Genomic DNA, 16,880 nt, shown 5'->3' with positions numbered 1-16,880 from the left:
TCAGGGAAGTAACCAAGATAATAGAAGCCAAAGCATGGATTGCAGCCTACAAGAGCACGGAGATCACGTTGACACAATTTGGGATACCTGGCGGAAGTACACTTCTGGATTAAATGTGGTCTCATCAAGCTTAGATGTTGCTCTACTCTCCTTAGCAGACCTCTGAGACCACTTGTCCAGGTGAACCAAGGACCTCAAGTCCCTCCATTATTAAACTTTAATGCCTGCAAAGCAGTCGTGGTGTGAGAAAGCCTTGCTGCTGGCTGGATTTGTGTCTATTCTTGTTATTCTAAGGTTCTAAAAGCATGGATATACAGAGGCTAACCTGCAACATTTTTTTCCGATTTCCAGTTTTCAAACTTGACGTGGGCAGCAGCATTTCACCTGAACTGTTTCAGAGTTTCTGAATTCTTGTGTCCCTCATTGGATGATAAAGAAATCAGGTCTTGTGGCTTGCCAGACAGCAGCTGTGCTGTGTAGCTGATCATTGTACAATTTAGAACTGGATGGAAAGGAATACAAACCCTTTGGTAGGTAAAGCAGTTCCCTTATATGTATTGCATATACAGTCATAGTCAGCATTTTTCTTCCTCCAAAACACGGCGAATGCCCCTTTTTTGCATTAATGCGACACAACGTGTTTGGAGGAAGAAAAATGCTGACTATGACCATAAGAACACTATCCCTACAGTCCAGCACCAAGGTGGAAACATGATGCTTTGGGGATGTTTCTCTGCTAAAGGTACATGCCGATTTTGCCGCATTGAGGAGCCAATAGACAGGGCCATGTATTGTAAAATCTTGGATAAGAACCTTCTTCCAGAAAGTTAGTCATGGGGTCTTCCAACATAACAATGACCCAAAATCTAGAGCCAAGGCAACCAAGGAGTGGCTCAAGAAGAAGCACATTATGGTCATGGAGTGGCCTAATCAGTCTCCAGACCTTAACCTCCCTGCCGGTAATCCTGAGTGGCTCAGGGTTTATTTTCGACCAGAAGCAGTAACCCCAAGCCACACTTGGGATTACACCGCAGTATCCTTGTACAGTTACTTGCCTTGTCCCTAGGATCCCGCAATGTCCTCCGCTCGATGCATCAGTGTTACGGGTTCCATTCCCTGCGAGTGTTGCAATGCATTGGGGTGATACTGGCAGCAAATTCAAAAAAGTACAAAACAAACACACAATACATTGTAGTCTGTTAGGATTACATTTACTGTACCAAATCATTTCAACTGAGTTTTGTCCCTAGTGCCTTGTCCAGTGCCCTGCCTGCACTTTTACCATTCTGTAATTCTTTCTGCCTGGAAACTTGAGAACGTCCATGGCATCCAAAAAGCAACCCTCTACATCAAAAGCTAGAAGACAGAAAACAGAGATAGTGAATTAGAATCACTTTCAGAATTGAGCGATAGAGATTTGTGGGGAAATTCATCATCAGACACCTAAAGCGACGACAGTGACGATTCTGCGACTGGGTTCAGTGATGTGTGAACTTGGTGCTCTATTGACTGTGGTACGGATCACGCAGCACCCCCAAGATTCCCATTTACTGGCACATCTGGTATGAAAGTCTAATGGACTACAAGGGAAGGCTCAGCTGGGTACAATACATTGCATCAAAGAGCATGATTTGGCATAAAATCCTACATGCTATAAGAATCGTCAACTGGCTACATTTGGAATTCAGTCCTATACACTGGAAAAGGAACAAAATTCAATCCAAAATATGGAATGGCAACATCTTTCGATCTTTCACTCATTAAGCCATTGCTAAATCAAGGCTATTGCATAACAACCATCAACTTTTATACATCTCCTGAACTTTAGGAGTTTCTTCTGCAAAACAAAAAACAGATGCCTATGGAACTGTTAGGGCTAACCGGTGCAACATGCTGCCAATGTTTGGCAATAAGAAGCTGAAGACTGGAGAAATGGTTGCCTGGCAGAAAGGCAAAATGATGGCACTACGATTAGTGCGACAAGATAGATGTGTGCCTAATGAGTACAGTTCATAATACCTCCACTGTTATGGTATGCACAAAAGGTGGGAAAGAAACGATGAAGCCACAAATGATGATAGACTACAATAACACCATGGGAGCTGTCCACAGAGCTGACCAAGCAATGACATTCTACCCAGTAATGAGGAAACAGCAAAAAAAAAAAAAAAAAGTACTACAAGAAGATCTTCAGGCATCTTCTTGAGCAATGCTTTGGAATGTCTTTTTTTTTTTTTTTGAGCAAAGAGTGACAAGCCTGTGGTTCATTCTGTCTTCATTTGGAAAATTGACGAACGTACCTTTGTGAATCCCCAAACTCCATCAATGGGTGTGAAAACAGCTGGACGTCATGCTGTTGGCACTGTCAACCCAGAACGCCTGACTGGTCATCACTTCATGGACTACATCCCCCAAACTGAGAAAAAGTAAGCACCTGCAAGTATGGTCGTTTGTTGCTCCAAGCAAGATTACAGTGGAAAGAAAATCAGAAAGGAAACCAATTGTCCTGATTGTGACGTCGGACTTTGTGCAGTCCCACGTTTCAAAATGTATCATACCTAGGATATTTACAGGGACTAGTAATATTGGACCCTTGTTTGGACACATTTCAGTGTCTTTAATTTGATTACATTATTGAACAAAATGTATTTTATTTTTATAGTTATTTATTATAATATAATTTACAATTTAGTAATTCAAACTTTATCATACCTGGGATGTCTACCAGACTCTTGTTTGGACAGATTTAAGTGAGTTATTCCTAAGAATTACAGGTCTACAATATAAAAACAAATTTCCATGCAAAACAATGTTTTGACATTCAAATATCAGACCGCCAGGAAGGTTCAAACTGCCAAGAGACAGCCAAGAAACCTTAAGGATTTAGAGATCTGTAAAGAGTGGCCCAAAATCCCTCCTGAGATGGATGCAAACATGTTGACCAACTACAAGAAACATCTTACCTCTGTGCTTGCCATCAAGGGTTTCCCCACCAAGTACGAAGTCATGTTTTGCTTGGGGATCAAATACTTATTTTACTCACTGAACTGCAACTAAATTTATAACATTTCTATGATGTGCTTTTTCTGGATTTTTGGTTGATATTCTGTCTCTATCATTTAAACCAGGGGTAAAACTACACATGATAAAAATTATAGACCCTTTATTTCTCTGTAGGTGGGCAAACTTACAAAATCTGCATGGGATCAAATAATTATTTTCCCCACTGTATGTATTTAGCATTTTTTCTGGAGTTCAGCTTTAGTATGGAATATTTTTTGAGCTCTTTGTGTTTGCTTCTAATGTGTATCTAACTGAATCCCCATTTTGCATCTACATCCTCTGAGGTGTGTCCCTCTTGGCTCATTTGTCTCCCTATTCTGCTGTGGTGTTGTAATAGGAGCATGTGCGGCTTTGTCAGACCACTGATGAAGGTCTGACGAAGGAGTCGAACATGCTCCGAAATGCATTACTGCCCCCTTCTCTCCACTGACACCATCAGCCCTGTGTGTCCCGCAGTGAACAGGCCTCCTTGCTCTCTCCAACACGTATGAGAACACTTTGCAGCTGCTGGATGGCTCTACACTGCTCTCTACAACCATGCTGAGGGTGGACACATGCCACAGATGAGGACTCTTGATTTTATCATGTCTTAAAAAACTTAATCTTGTCAGTGCCTTTAACCCTTTGTGCACTTTATTAAATTTGGCATACTGCACTTAGAGGTACCACCCTTAGCTTCTTTAGCAATGCAGTGATCTTGGAGGTGTGTTTGGGGTTGTTAGTGTGTTGGAATACTGCCCTGCGGCCCAGTCTCAGAAGGGAGGAGATCATGCTCTGCTTCAGTATGTCACAGTACGTGTTGGCATTCATGGTTCCCTCAAACTGTAGCTCCTCAGTGTCAGAAACACTCATGCAGCCCAGACCCTGACATTTCCACCACCATGCTTGAGGCAAGACACACTTGTCTTTGTACCCCATCCCGGTTGCCGCCACATGCTTGACACCATCTGAACCAAATATGTTCATCTTGTTTTCATCAGACCACAGGACATAGTTTCAGTAATCCATGTTCTTAGCCTGCTTGTCTTCAGAAAACTGTTTGCGGGCCTTGAGCATCATCATCTAGAAGAGGCTTTCTTCTGGGACGACAGCCATGCAGACCAATTTGATGCAATGTGCGGCCTATGGTCTGATCAATGAAAGGCTGACCCCCCCCCCCCCCCCTTTCAACCTCTGCAGCAATGCTGGCAGCACTCATACGTCCATTTCCCAAAGACAACCTCTGGATATGCTGCTGAGGACATGCACTCAACTTCTATGGTTCGTCCACAGCGAGGCCTGTTCTGAGTGAAAACTGTCCTGTTAAACCGCTGTATGGTCTTGGCCACCATGCTGCATCTCAGTTTCAGAGTCATGACAATCTTCTTATAGCCTAGGCCATCTTTATGTAGAGCAACATTTCTTTTTTTCAGATCCTCAGAGTTCTTTCCCATGAGGTGCCATGTTGAACTTGACCAGCATGAGAGAGAGAGCAATAACACCAAATTTAACACACCTGCTCCCCATTCACACCTCAGACCTGGTAGCACTAATGAGTTACATGACAAGGGGGTGGCTAATTGGGGCCAATTTGGACATTTTCACTTAGGGGTGTACTCACTTTTGTTGCCAGTGGATTAGACATTAATGGCTGTGTGTGGAGTTATTTTGAGGGGACAGCACATTTACACTGTTATACAAGCTGTACATTCACTACTTTACATTGTAGCAAAGTGTAATTTCTTCAGTGTTGTCACATGAAAAGATATAATAAAATATTTATAAAACTGTGGTGTACTCAATTTTGTGAGCTACTGTATACACATACACACATGCTTACATGAACTAGACAAATAAAGTTTTGTTTTGTAGCAGTCTGCACCAACCTTCATCATCACTGTCTGAATACTGATCATCATGAGCATCACCATTTTCTTGGACTTTCACTTTTTCCAACAGCTGCTGCAGCTTCTTTTCATAAACACTTCTAGTACTGGCTATAAACAGAAGATGCAACAGTAAAATAAAGGCATAATATCCAATATAAGGCAGAGTAATGTGTACTTTAACCCCCCAAATATTAGCATTTAAGACCAGAGCAACCACTATGTAAGAGAATACTTCATCTAAAGAAAAAACTATGCTTCACATAAAATACACTGAACATTTCAGTGTAACAAGAAGAGTTAGATACACACATACATTGCAAGTTAATCAGTTTACAAAAACTGAAAAATGTACATTTTAGAATTATAAAAGTTAATTTTTTTCCAGGGAAACAGAAATATTTGGACAGTACTGTACTGCAGGGAAGTAGTATACTGCTCTGAAAATGACATGTAAAAGGAAGACAGACCAACTATTACAACCCTTAAAAGTGTAGGTCTTTAGAGAGATTGCAAAGAAGGCTAACGTGTTGGTGAGAACATTTTGCTAAACCATCAAAAGGCACTTGGAAACTGGGTAAAACTGACAGGAGAAGGTCTGACAGACCCAAAGCCACAACAGAATTAAGTTTCTGTGAGTCAACAGCTTTTGAGACAGGCAGCTTGCAGGATGACAGCTTCAAGCACAGCTCAACAATGCTTGAAGTAGACAAGCCTCAGTATTAGTTGTAGAGAAGACTTTGAGCTGTAGGTTTGGCAGGCCCCGTGGCTGTAAGAAACCCATTGCTAAGATGGCAAAGAAAAAAAAGGTTTGCCTTGGCCATGAAGCACTGCCAGTGTACTACTGAAGACAAAGAAGAAGGTCTTATGGATGGATGAATCACAATTTGAGATTTTCAGTTCATCACACAGGGTTTTTGTATGTGGTCAAGTAGGTGAAAGGATGGTGCGAGACACCAACTGTCAAACCTGGAGGCGTAACTGTCTGGGGCACTTTTGCTGGATCCAGAGAAGGCAACTTGCAGAGCGAGTGGCACCCTAAACTAAAAGTACTATTTGCAGCTCCATACAATACTCTATGGTAAAATATTTATTCTGTCAGGTGTTCATCCTACAGCAAGGCCATGACCCAAAAACATACCTCCAGGCTGTCAGAACTACCTTAGAAGAAGATACAAGACAGTAGGCCATGGAATGGCTAGTACAGTTTTTAAACTTGAGTCCCATCTACCTGGTTTGGGATGAACTTGACAAAAGGGTGAAAGCAAAGCAGTCTACAAGTGCAACATATTTACAAGAACTTCTGCAACAGTGTTGGGAAGACCTTTTCTAATAATATTTGATTTCCATTGCAGAAAGCATGTCATGCGTGTGTTCGGCTGTTATATCTGCAAAAGGTGGCTACTTTGAGTTTTTGAGTTTTGAGTTTTGAGTTTTAAAGAGAAACAATTCCTTTATGTCCAACTGTTTATGTGCTTTATTTTCACAGCATGTTGCGACATTAGCGGCTTGCCGACCAGCCGCTGCAGTTTTACTGTGGCAGAATGGCACGGCTGGGCAAAGCGACATTACCTTCTGGCCACTAGGGGGACCCACAGCCTGTGCGAGTGCCTGGCAGGAGCGATGACAACCGGGCACCCATGATCGCTCGTGACTAGGGATGAGCCGAACACGCCCCGGTTCGCATCAGAACTTTCGAACGGAGAGCAAATTCGTACGAACTTTAGAACCCCATTGAAGTCTATGGGACTCGAACATTCTAAATAAAAAGTGCTAATTTTAATGGCTAATATGCAAGATACTGTCCAATAAAGGGTTTGGGGACCTGGCTCCTGACCCAGGGGACAATGCCTAAAATGTTTTTAAAAATGGCCGTTTTGGCAGGAGCACCGATTTTAATGACGATTAAAGTGAGAAAAAAAAAGTGAAATATTCCTTTAAACACCATGCCTGGGGGTGTCTATAGTATGCCTGTGAAGTGCCACGCGTTTCCCCGTCTTTAGAACAGTCCCTGCACAAAATGACATTTAACGGGAAAAAAGTAATTTAAAACTGCTTGCGTTTTTAATGTAATATCTGGTTTCGACAATATGGATGAAAATCATTGAGAAAAATGGCATGGGTAGCCCCCCCCTGCCCATTACCAGCCCCTTTGGGTCTTGTATGGATATTAAGGGGAACCCCATACCCATATAAAAAAAAAAAAAAAAAGGAAAGACGCGGGGCCCCCAGGCCCTATATACTCAGAACAGCAGTATACAGGCGGTGCAAACAAGACAGGGACTGTGTAGATTTGTTGTGTTAAGTAGAATCTGTTAGTAATTTTAAACTGGTACATTTTTAAAGTGTAGCGCCAGTCAAAAAATCTATTTTTAAGCTTTGTGGAAAACATAGGGAAGGGTTATCACCCCTGTATAATTTGTTCTGCCGTTCATCTTTTTTCATCTCACTTCCTGTTGTCTACTTCCGTTTGCAAGTAGGAGACGTTTGTAAGTTGGATGTTTGAAAGTAGGGGCCTGCCCTATATGTTCTGCAGAAATGGCGGAAACAAGGTGTTGGTGTTGCCAAAACATTGTAAGCCCTCAAAGTGACTCTTGGTTGGCGCTGGAGCGCCCTGCTGTGAACTATTATATCAAGAATTGTAATTACATGCCATTGTTGAACAGTGGTAGAAAAACTGGGCCTTTGGTGGTTGTGCTGCTGGTGCCACAACACTAAGTCCTCACAGTTACTCTCGGTGGGCACAGGAACGGGCCCTGCTGTGAAATATTATATCAAGAATTGTAATTACATGCCCCTGTTAAACAGGGGCTGAAAAATTGGGCCTTAGGCACTGGTGCTACGACACTGCAACCTCTCCCATATACTCTAGTTGTAGTGCAGGAATGAGCCCGGCTGCAAAGCATTGCATCAAAAATTGTAATTAAACGCCCCTGTTAAACAGGGGCTGAAAAATTGGGCTGGTGGCATCACCCAGAACCAAAAATGTTCTTCCAACATATCAGCGGAGGAGGAAGAGGATAGACAATCAACATAACAGGACAGTCACTCAGCATCAGCATAGGCAGTCTTGAAGGGATGTGATATTTCAAAAAAAAAATATTTGGTTACATCAGCTTCAGGTGCTTGGTAGCTGTGGGTGATCCAAGACTGATTCATCTTTATGAAGGTCAGTCGATCAACCGAGTCGGTGGACAGGCGCACCCTGTGATCGGTAACAAAGCCACCAGCAGCACTGAAGCTGCGTTCCGAAAGAACGCTGGATGCAGGACAGGCCAGTAACTCAATTGCATACTGTGCAAGCTCTGGCCAGTGATCCATCCTCAAGACCCAGTAAGCCAGAGGATTTTCGGTGGGAAAGGTGTCCAAGTCTGACCTTGCCCCTAGGTATTCCTGCACCATGTAAATCAGACGCTGGCGATGGTTGCTGGAACGATCATACCTTGGGGCTGCGGAATAAAAAATTGTCTGAACGCATCGGTCAGATGGCCACCTTCTCTACCGCTCCTTCTGACTGATGCCTCAGCAACACGTTGTTCAGGACCAGGAGTTTGTAACCTCCCAGTCTCTGGGAACGCATTGCACAGATCTTTCTGCAAGGCCTCCCGGAGATGTCTCATCCTCTGCGATGGCAGGATAAGGTCGGCAACCTTACCCTTGTACCGTGGATCAAGGAGAGTGGCCAGCCAGTAATGGTCCCTCTCCTTGACCCGAAGAATACAAGGATCCTTCAGCAGGCTTTGCAGGATCAGGGAGGCCATGCAGCTTAGGTTAGCTGAGGCATTCGGTCCGGAGTCCTCTGGGTCACTAAGGACAACATGATCCGCAGCTACCTCCTCCCAGCCACGTACAAGTCCATGGGTTTCTTGGGACTGTAAATCATCCCTACAAGAATGCTGCTGCTGATGCTGAGTGCCAGCCTCCACCTCCATGCTGACACAATCATCCTCCTCCTGTGTGATGGGTGGGACAGCAGGAACACTGTCTGGATAAAGGGGGCCTTGAGAGGCAAGGAAGTCCTCCTCTTCCTACCTCTGTTCTGCCTCAAGTGCCCTGTCCATTATTCCACGCAGCGTATGCTCCAACAGGTGGACAAGAGGTACAGTGTTACTGATGCATGCACTGTCACTGCTCACCATCCTTGTGGCCTCCTCAAACGGTGAAAGGACAGTACATGCATCCCTGATCATGCCCCACTGGCATGGTGAGAAAAAAAACCAAGCTCCCCTGACCCTGTCCTGGTGCCGTAGTCGCACAGGTACTCATTGATGGCCCTCTGCTAAGTGTGATGCCGATGCAGCATGGCCAACGTTGAGTTCCACCTGGTGGGCATGTCACATATAAGGCAGTTCTTGGGCAGGTTCAACTCCTTTTGGAGCTCAGCCAGCTGAGCACAGGCATTAAATGATCGGCGGAAATGCACACAGACTTTCCTGGCCTGCTTCAGGACATCCTGTAAGCCCGGGTACCTGCCCAAGAACCGCTGCACCACCAGGTAAAGGACGTGAGCCACACAGGGCACATGGGTCAGTTGTCCCTGTCGGAGGGCGGAGAGGAGGTTGGTCCCATTGTCGCAAACCACCATTCCTGGCTTAAGCTGGCGTGGCGTCAACTACCTCTCGGGCTGCCCCAGCAGAGCTGACAAAATCTGCCCCAGTGTGGCTCCCGTCCCCCAAACAAGCACAGCATGGCATGGCATCGTTTTGCCTGCATACTTGCGTAGCCCCTTGAACGCCTACGGAGCACCGCTGGTTCTGAGGACAGACCACTGGAAGAGGCCATGGAGGAAGAAGAGGAGAGGGGTGGAGGAGAGAGGTACGTCACAACCAGTAGTAGCCTTTTGGAGGCGTGGTGGCGGAACAACCTCCAACACTACTGCACCTTGTCCTGCATCCTTCCCAGCTGCCAGAAGAGTGACCCAATGGGCCGTGAAAGACAGGTAACGTCCCTGTCCATGCCTGCTGGACCACGAGTCAGCGGTAATATGCACCTTACCGCTGACCGCCCTGTCCAGCGAGGCAAGGACATTGCCTTCCACATGCCGGTAGAGAGCCGGAATCGCCTTCCGTGAGAAAAAGTGACGTTTGGGGGACCTTCCACTGAGGAACCGCACATTGTACAAACTCACGGAAGGGGGCCGAGTCTACCAACTGAAAAGGCAGCAGTTGAAGTGCTAGCAATTTAGCCAAGCTAGCATTCAACCGCTGGGCATGTGGATGGCTGGGAGTGAACTTCTTTCGACGGTCCAGCAGCTGGGGCAGGGACATTTGACTGCTATACTCGGACGTGGGTGTACTGCTAGCAGAGTGCCCGGAAGTACTTGGCTGTGACACACCTAATTCTACACCTTCATTCCTCTCAGAGCAGGTTTCAGAGAGGACTGAAGGTCAAGTGGGGTTGGAGATCCCAGCTGATGAGGAGCAATGAGAGGTCTGCTTTGTTCTTTGGTGTGGGTCTTTGAGGTACACTTGCCAACGAGCTGCATGGCAGGTCAACATATGTCTGGTCAAGCATGTGGTGCCCAAGCGGCTGATGTTTTGGCCACACAAGATACGCTTGAGACATATGTTGCAAATAGCAACGGTGTGATCTGATGCACTCGTCTCAAAAAAGGCCCACACAAAAGAACTTTTAGAATAACGCGCAGAGGCAGCGCCCTGCACAGGCGGAGCTCTGAGGTGTGATTCAGTTGGTGTGCTGCCCCTAAGCTGGCCCCCGGAGGGCATCCTGCCTCGTTGGACATGTGCCTCCTCCTCCTCCTCCTCTCTCCTACCAGGCACCCACGTGGAGTCAGTGCCCTCATCCCCTCCCTCTTCATCGCTGGACAAACCTGGCAGTATGCTGCAGCTTGTGGAACATGACTGCCAGATTGCTGTCCTTCTTGAGCATCCCCTCTCTCTGCGCTCACGCTGCCTTCCTCTAGCTGAGTGTCATCATCAGAGCCTACAAAACACTGAGCATCCTCCTGTGGCATGTACCCAACACTGTGCTCAAAGAGTTCAAGGGACTCCTCAGGAGGACATGGTGGGTCTAGGGAAGGAGTCACTGATGACGACAGACGAGGGAAGACAATGCATTGGCAGCTGCTTTGCTAGTACCCCGAGCCTGGGTGAGAGAGGATGAGGAGGATGAAGAGGGCTTGGTCATCCACTCTACCAAGTCTTCGGCATGATGCGGCTCAACATGTCCAGCTGCCGAAAAGAAGGACAAGCGTGTCCCATGGCCACGTGCTGTTGATGACGATGCACCGTGTCCACGACCAGCACTGTTGTCTCTAGACACAGAGCCTGCTTGCCCTCTTTTTTCAGCTCGTGCCTGTCTGCCTCTCCTTGTTGGCCTTCCAGACATGGTAATGACCCGAAGGGAGATGGGAAAACCAGCAATTGGGTAGTGTATATTGTGCTGGAGGCACACAACACCCACTAACTCCTGCAGATGCCTTTATTATAGAACAGAAATTAAAGGGTAGATACTGGTGTATACTGTGCTGAAGCACACAACACCAACTAACTCCTGCAGATGGCTCAGTTAGAGAAGAGTTATATAGGTGGATAATGGTGTATACTGCGGTCAGGGCACACAGACAACACCCACAATCTCCTACAACTGACTACAAGCTCTACTACAGAAGAGCAATATAGCTAGCTATATAGGTGGATATAATGGTGTATACTGCGTTCAGGGCACGCAGACAACACGCACAAACTCCTGCAGATTGCTAAAAGCTCAATTACAGAAGAGCAAGAATGCTAAATTGGCAGATAAACGGTATATACTGTGTTGAAGGTACACAGAGAACACCCACTAACTCCTACAGACGCCAACACACTACACAAGGCCTCCGCGCTGGCGGCCTTATATAGTGTGGGGCTTGTACTACACAGCCTGAGCATGGTATCGGAGCGGCTTCTGCCCCTCTCTACAGCTGTATCTCGCTTTTTCTGTACCTTATACCAAACTAACTGGATTTGTTTTTTTTTAAGGTTTTAAAAATAAGTTATTACACTATCCAATAGAGGTCGACCGATATAGGTTTTTCTCTGCCCGATGCCTATATTTAGAAATCATGGCAGCCGATGGCCGATATATGATGCCGATTTTTTTGGGCCGATATGTTAGGCCGATTTTTTTTATTTTATTTAATTTTTTTATCCCCCTTCATCTCATAAAACCTAACAGACACCTTTCCCACTGGTGCGTTTTTTTAGGCGCTTTTGGGCTAAAAATAGCGCCTGTGAAGTGCCTGCAAAACGGCTCCCCTGCAGTCTGTGTGAAAGACAGTGCTTTCACACTGAGGCGATGCGCTGGCAGGATGTTAAAAAAAAAAAAAAAAAAGTCCTGCAAGCAGCACGTTTGGAGTGGTGTATACCCCTCCTCCACCATTCCTGCCCATTGATATTAATGGGCATCACTGCCGAAGAGCATGCACTGCGATTTGGCAGCGGTGCTTCACGGCGCATTTAACCTCTTCTTCGGCCGCTAGCTGGGTTATATGCGCGCCACTAGCAGCCAAATAGCACCGCTAAAATGATGGTAAAGCGCTGCTAAAACTAGCAGCATTTTACCATCAATGCCTGCCCGCTCCAGTGTGAAAGCAGCCTATAAAATAAAAACAGGTAGTCAAAACTTTTGGACGAAAAAAAATGTGTTAACTTTACTGTTTTAGGTTGTTTTTTTTTAAAATCATTTAGTGTATTTTTTTTTCCGAAAAAAAAAATGCATTTGAAAGACCATGTGACATAAAATGTTGCAACAACCACTATTTTATTCCCTAGGATCTCTGCTAAAAAAATATATATATAATTTTTTGGGGGTCTAAGTGATTTTCTGGCAGAAAATACATGACTTTCTTGTAAGCAACAAGTGTCAGAAAAGATTTTAGCCTTTAAATGGTTAAACTGAGAACTTCTACACGAAGAGTTGAGTTCATTCATTCAAGTGTAAACATAGTATCTTTTTGCTCTTTTCTTGGCAGACTGCCCAGAGAGGAGACAAGTAGTTTCTATGAAGACTTAGGCAACTTACACTGACTTCTATTACAGAAGTCATTTCCAAGTCGCGCTGTTCGAAATCGGCCTTTTTATCAGTTCAATCGGCCGATGCCGATTAATTAAAAAACGGCAAATATCAGCCGATATAGCGGTCGACCTCTACTATCCAAGCCTCTCTGTTGCTTTGTATGTGGAGCCAGTACTTGCAGCTGATTTGGATGCGAGCTGGTTATACTAAAAAGAGTAATACATATGTACATCAGCCACGCTTGGATTGAGAGCTGGATGATCCATATACAGTAGGTGCCGCCGATATTGTGTCACTCGCCGCTTCTAGCGGCGAGATTGACACCCTACGAGCTCCGTCGCGGGAGCCAGCGCCAAGCTGGCTCGCATCGGGAAAGGAAAAATGTTTCTTTTCCTTGCCCGATAAGCATCGCTGGCCGGGTTGACACTGGTGCGGGGATCCTAATTGGATTCCCACCAATACCAGGCACTGTGTTTGGTATGAATCCTAAGGGAGAACTCCACGTCAAATGCAAAAAAAAAACACGGCGTGGGTTCCCCCTTGGGAGGCCCTTACCAGGCCCTTAGGTCCGGTAGGGATTTTAAGGGGAATCCCCTTCGCTGAAAAAAACGGCGTGGGGTCCCCCCAAAATCCAGACCCCTATCCGAGTACGCAGCCTGGCCGGCCAGGAAAGGGGGTGGGGACGAGCGAGCGCCCCCCCCCCCTGAGCCGTACCAGGCCGCGTGCCCTCAACATGGGGGGTGCCTTGGGGAAGGGGGGCGCGCGGCCCCCCACCCCAAAGCACCTTGTCCCCATGTTGATAAGGACAAGGGCCTCTTCCCAACAACCCTGGCCGTTGGTTGTCGGGGTCTGCGGGCGGGGGGCTTATCGGAATCCGTGAGCCCCCTTTAATAAGTGGGCCCCCGGATCCCGGCCCCCCACCCTATGTGAATGAGTATGGGGTACAATGTACCCCTACCAATTCACCTGTGAACAAAAGTAAAAAAAATGGATGCTGGGACTGACATCGTAAGGGGGCGGGGTCACCATGTGACATCAACCGGTGACCCCGCCCCTTGTTCCTATATAAGTCGCCACGCACCGCGTCCCTGGCATTGCGGCTGGAGAGAGCGTCGAGTCAACATCTCCAGAAGGAGGAGAAGAACGGAAGGCGGCGACGGCGACAGAAGACCGGGCCACCGCTAGTAAAAGAGCTGGAAGAAGCGGTGGCCCGGCAAGAAGAACCGAAGAGGGGGACAAGACCCCCGAAGTCGGAAGAGGGCGGCGGCGACGAAGAAGAAAGCCGGGCTCCTCCGCTAGCAAAAGAGCTAGCAGAAGATAGCGGAGGAGTCCAGCGAGAAGACCCCCAAAGACGGAAGACCCCCGGAGCTGTGCAATAAACTATTTTAACCCTTGTGTTTTTTTTTTACTTTTGTTCACAGGTGAATGGGTAGGGGTACATTGTACCCCATACTCATTCACATAGGGTGGGGGGGCCGGGATCCGGGGGCCCCCTTATTAAAGGGGGCTCCCGGATTCCAATAAGCCCCCCACCCACAGACCCCCGACAACCAACGGCCAGGGTTGTCGGGAAGAGGCCCCTGTCCTCATCAACATGGGGACAAGGTGCTTTGGGGTGGGGGGGCCGCGTGCCCCCCCCCTTCCCCAAGGCACCCCCATGTTGAAGGCACGCGGCCTGGTATGGCTCAGGAGGGGTGGCGCTCGCTCGTCCCCACCCCCTTTCCTGGCCGGCCGGGCTGCGTACTCGGATAGAGGTCTGGTATGGATTTTGGGGGGGACCCCGCGCTGTTTTTTTTCGGCGAAGGGGATTCCCCTTAAAATCCCTACCGGACCTTAGGGCCTGGTATGCCCCCGAGAAGGCATGCAGGCTTCATGAGTGAGGCGACATTATCGCCTCGCTCTGGCTGATATAGGAAAATGACATTTTCCTGTTGCAGCCAGCACAACGGTATCGCGTTGGTTAGAGGAGCCTGTCGCCGGGAACCAGCGCGATACTGTCGCGCTGGAAACACAATATCGACGGCACCTACTGTATAGCATACTTATGCTGTAAAGCATATGAAGGGACACATCAGATGAAAGAGGTTTCTTTGTATACTAAATGACTGGTGGTAACTTAGTGGCTGATGCAATCTGGTGAGCTCTTTGATATACCACTTCGGGTGAAGCACTTTATTTGAAGTATATGCACTTTAGCACTGCACAGTGTTTGCAGCACATACAGAAGAGTCATGATTTACATCTTATAGCAATGTTTGATAGTATCATGGACTTTGTTACATTTAATTTTACATTTACATTCACTTGAATATTCAGCTTGTTTTTGATTTCACTACTGTTGCACCCTTTACTGTTTCGCAATATGCTCATTAGCCATCACTAATTTTAGGAGCATCAGCTTTGGATAGTTATGCAATTGTAAATTGGCGCCTTACCCATTTTCTTTTAATTTTCTCAGGGCATTTTTATAGCACTGATCATTGTATAATTGTCAATAGTGCCAAAAATGTGTCACAATTGTCCAATTTGTGTGCCGTAATATTGCAGTCCCGATAAAAATAAAAACACGCAGATCGCCGCTATTACTAGAAAAAATAAAAATAAATAAAACATAAATCTATCCTCTATTTTGTAGACTGACTTTTGCGCAAACCAAGCAATATACGCTTATTGCAATTTTTTTTACCAAAAATATGTAGAAGAATACATATTGGCCAAGACTAAAATTAGTTTTGAAAAAAAAGTGGGATATTTATTACAGCAAAAAGCAAGAGACAGTGTTTTTTTCCAAAATGGTCACTCTTGTTTATAGCGCAAAAAATAAAAACCGCAGAGGTGAGCAAATACCAAAAGAACGCTTTATTTGTGAGGGAAAAAAAAGGAAATCAGTTGTGTTTGGATGCAGCATCGCACGACCGTGCAATTGTCAGTTAAAGGGACAGTGCTGTATCGCAAAAAATGGCCTGGTCATTGAGCAGCCAAATCTTCTGGGGCTGAAGTGGTTAAATTGTGTACACTTCAATAAAAACCTGGAAAAATAGGGGTGTTCTAAAACACATCTTAGGATATATATGCGCATACTCCAGTACTGAATGCCTTTGCTTTCCGATTAGTTCAATGCCTATGAATACAAGCGGTGCTGTATATTACACTACAGAAGAGGATACTGGATATAAAAAAGGCTTGAGGAGCATGCGCGGATGCCTAGGAGGACGGTAATGCCGGCTTAGAGCTCCGCTCCTGTGATGAACGCGCCGGAGGACTACAGGTCACAAAAGTCCCTAATTCTACACAAAACGAGAGAAAAACCTACTACTAAGACTCAGGCACATATAAGTATGGTTTTAAAGGGTACAAAAGCTAAATTTAAAAGTGGAACAAGCAAAGAGAAATTACCTCAGCCGTCTTCCAAGATGGCTGCAGCAGTCTCCTCACAGCCTCATTCTTCACAGCTGGCTAAACCTCCTAAATCCAATATAAACACCACAGAAAATACTGAGGACTGACTGATTGTGGTGCTTCGGTATTAGAATCAGAGTTTCAATCTGTCATATTTAAAAAATTTGAGCATATTTTACAGAAGGCTTTGAAACAGACATCAGAGCATATTACTGACAAACTGACAAGAGAAATTAGAGAGCTGGGTCAGAGAACAGCTGAATTAGAGATACGAGTAGATGATATTGAAAGTCAAACTCAGCACTACATTTCTGAATTGAATAGTCTCAAAGAGAATGTCATATTTCAGTCACGTTTAGAGGACCAGGAGAATAGAGACAGAAGGGCCAACTTGAGGACCAGGGGAATTACAGAGACTGTCATGGATGTGAATGCCACTATGATTGCTTTATTTCAGGAATTGCACCCTGGTATCCCTGTGGAGAGATTAGAAATGGACAGAGTGCATAGAGCGTTAGAGCCATGTAAACCCAA

General features: G+C 45.9%; 1 protein-coding gene across 8 annotated transcripts in view; it reads right to left on the bottom strand.

Annotated features, from left to right (window-relative positions):
• The window catches only part of LEMD1 (LEM domain containing 1), a 399,416-nt gene that overhangs the window by 261,908 nt on the left and 120,628 nt on the right, over positions 1-16,880 (bottom strand). For all 8 annotated transcript variants that reach the window (XM_077481225.1, XM_077481230.1, XM_077481229.1 and 5 more), the window contains one exon: positions 4,929-5,039. In XM_077481225.1, the coding sequence (XP_077337351.1) occupies positions 4,929-5,039 (111 nt within the window). The remainder of the gene's footprint in view (positions 1-4,928; positions 5,040-16,880) is intronic.

Source organism: Lithobates pipiens, unplaced genomic scaffold, assembly GCF_037356315.1.
Source record: "Lithobates pipiens isolate NorthernLeopardFrog02 unplaced genomic scaffold, aLitPip1_a1.2 Scaffold_16, whole genome shotgun sequence".
Lineage (NCBI taxonomy): Eukaryota > Metazoa > Chordata > Amphibia > Anura > Ranidae > Lithobates > Lithobates pipiens.
This window is presented reverse-complemented; position numbering and strand designations above follow the sequence as displayed.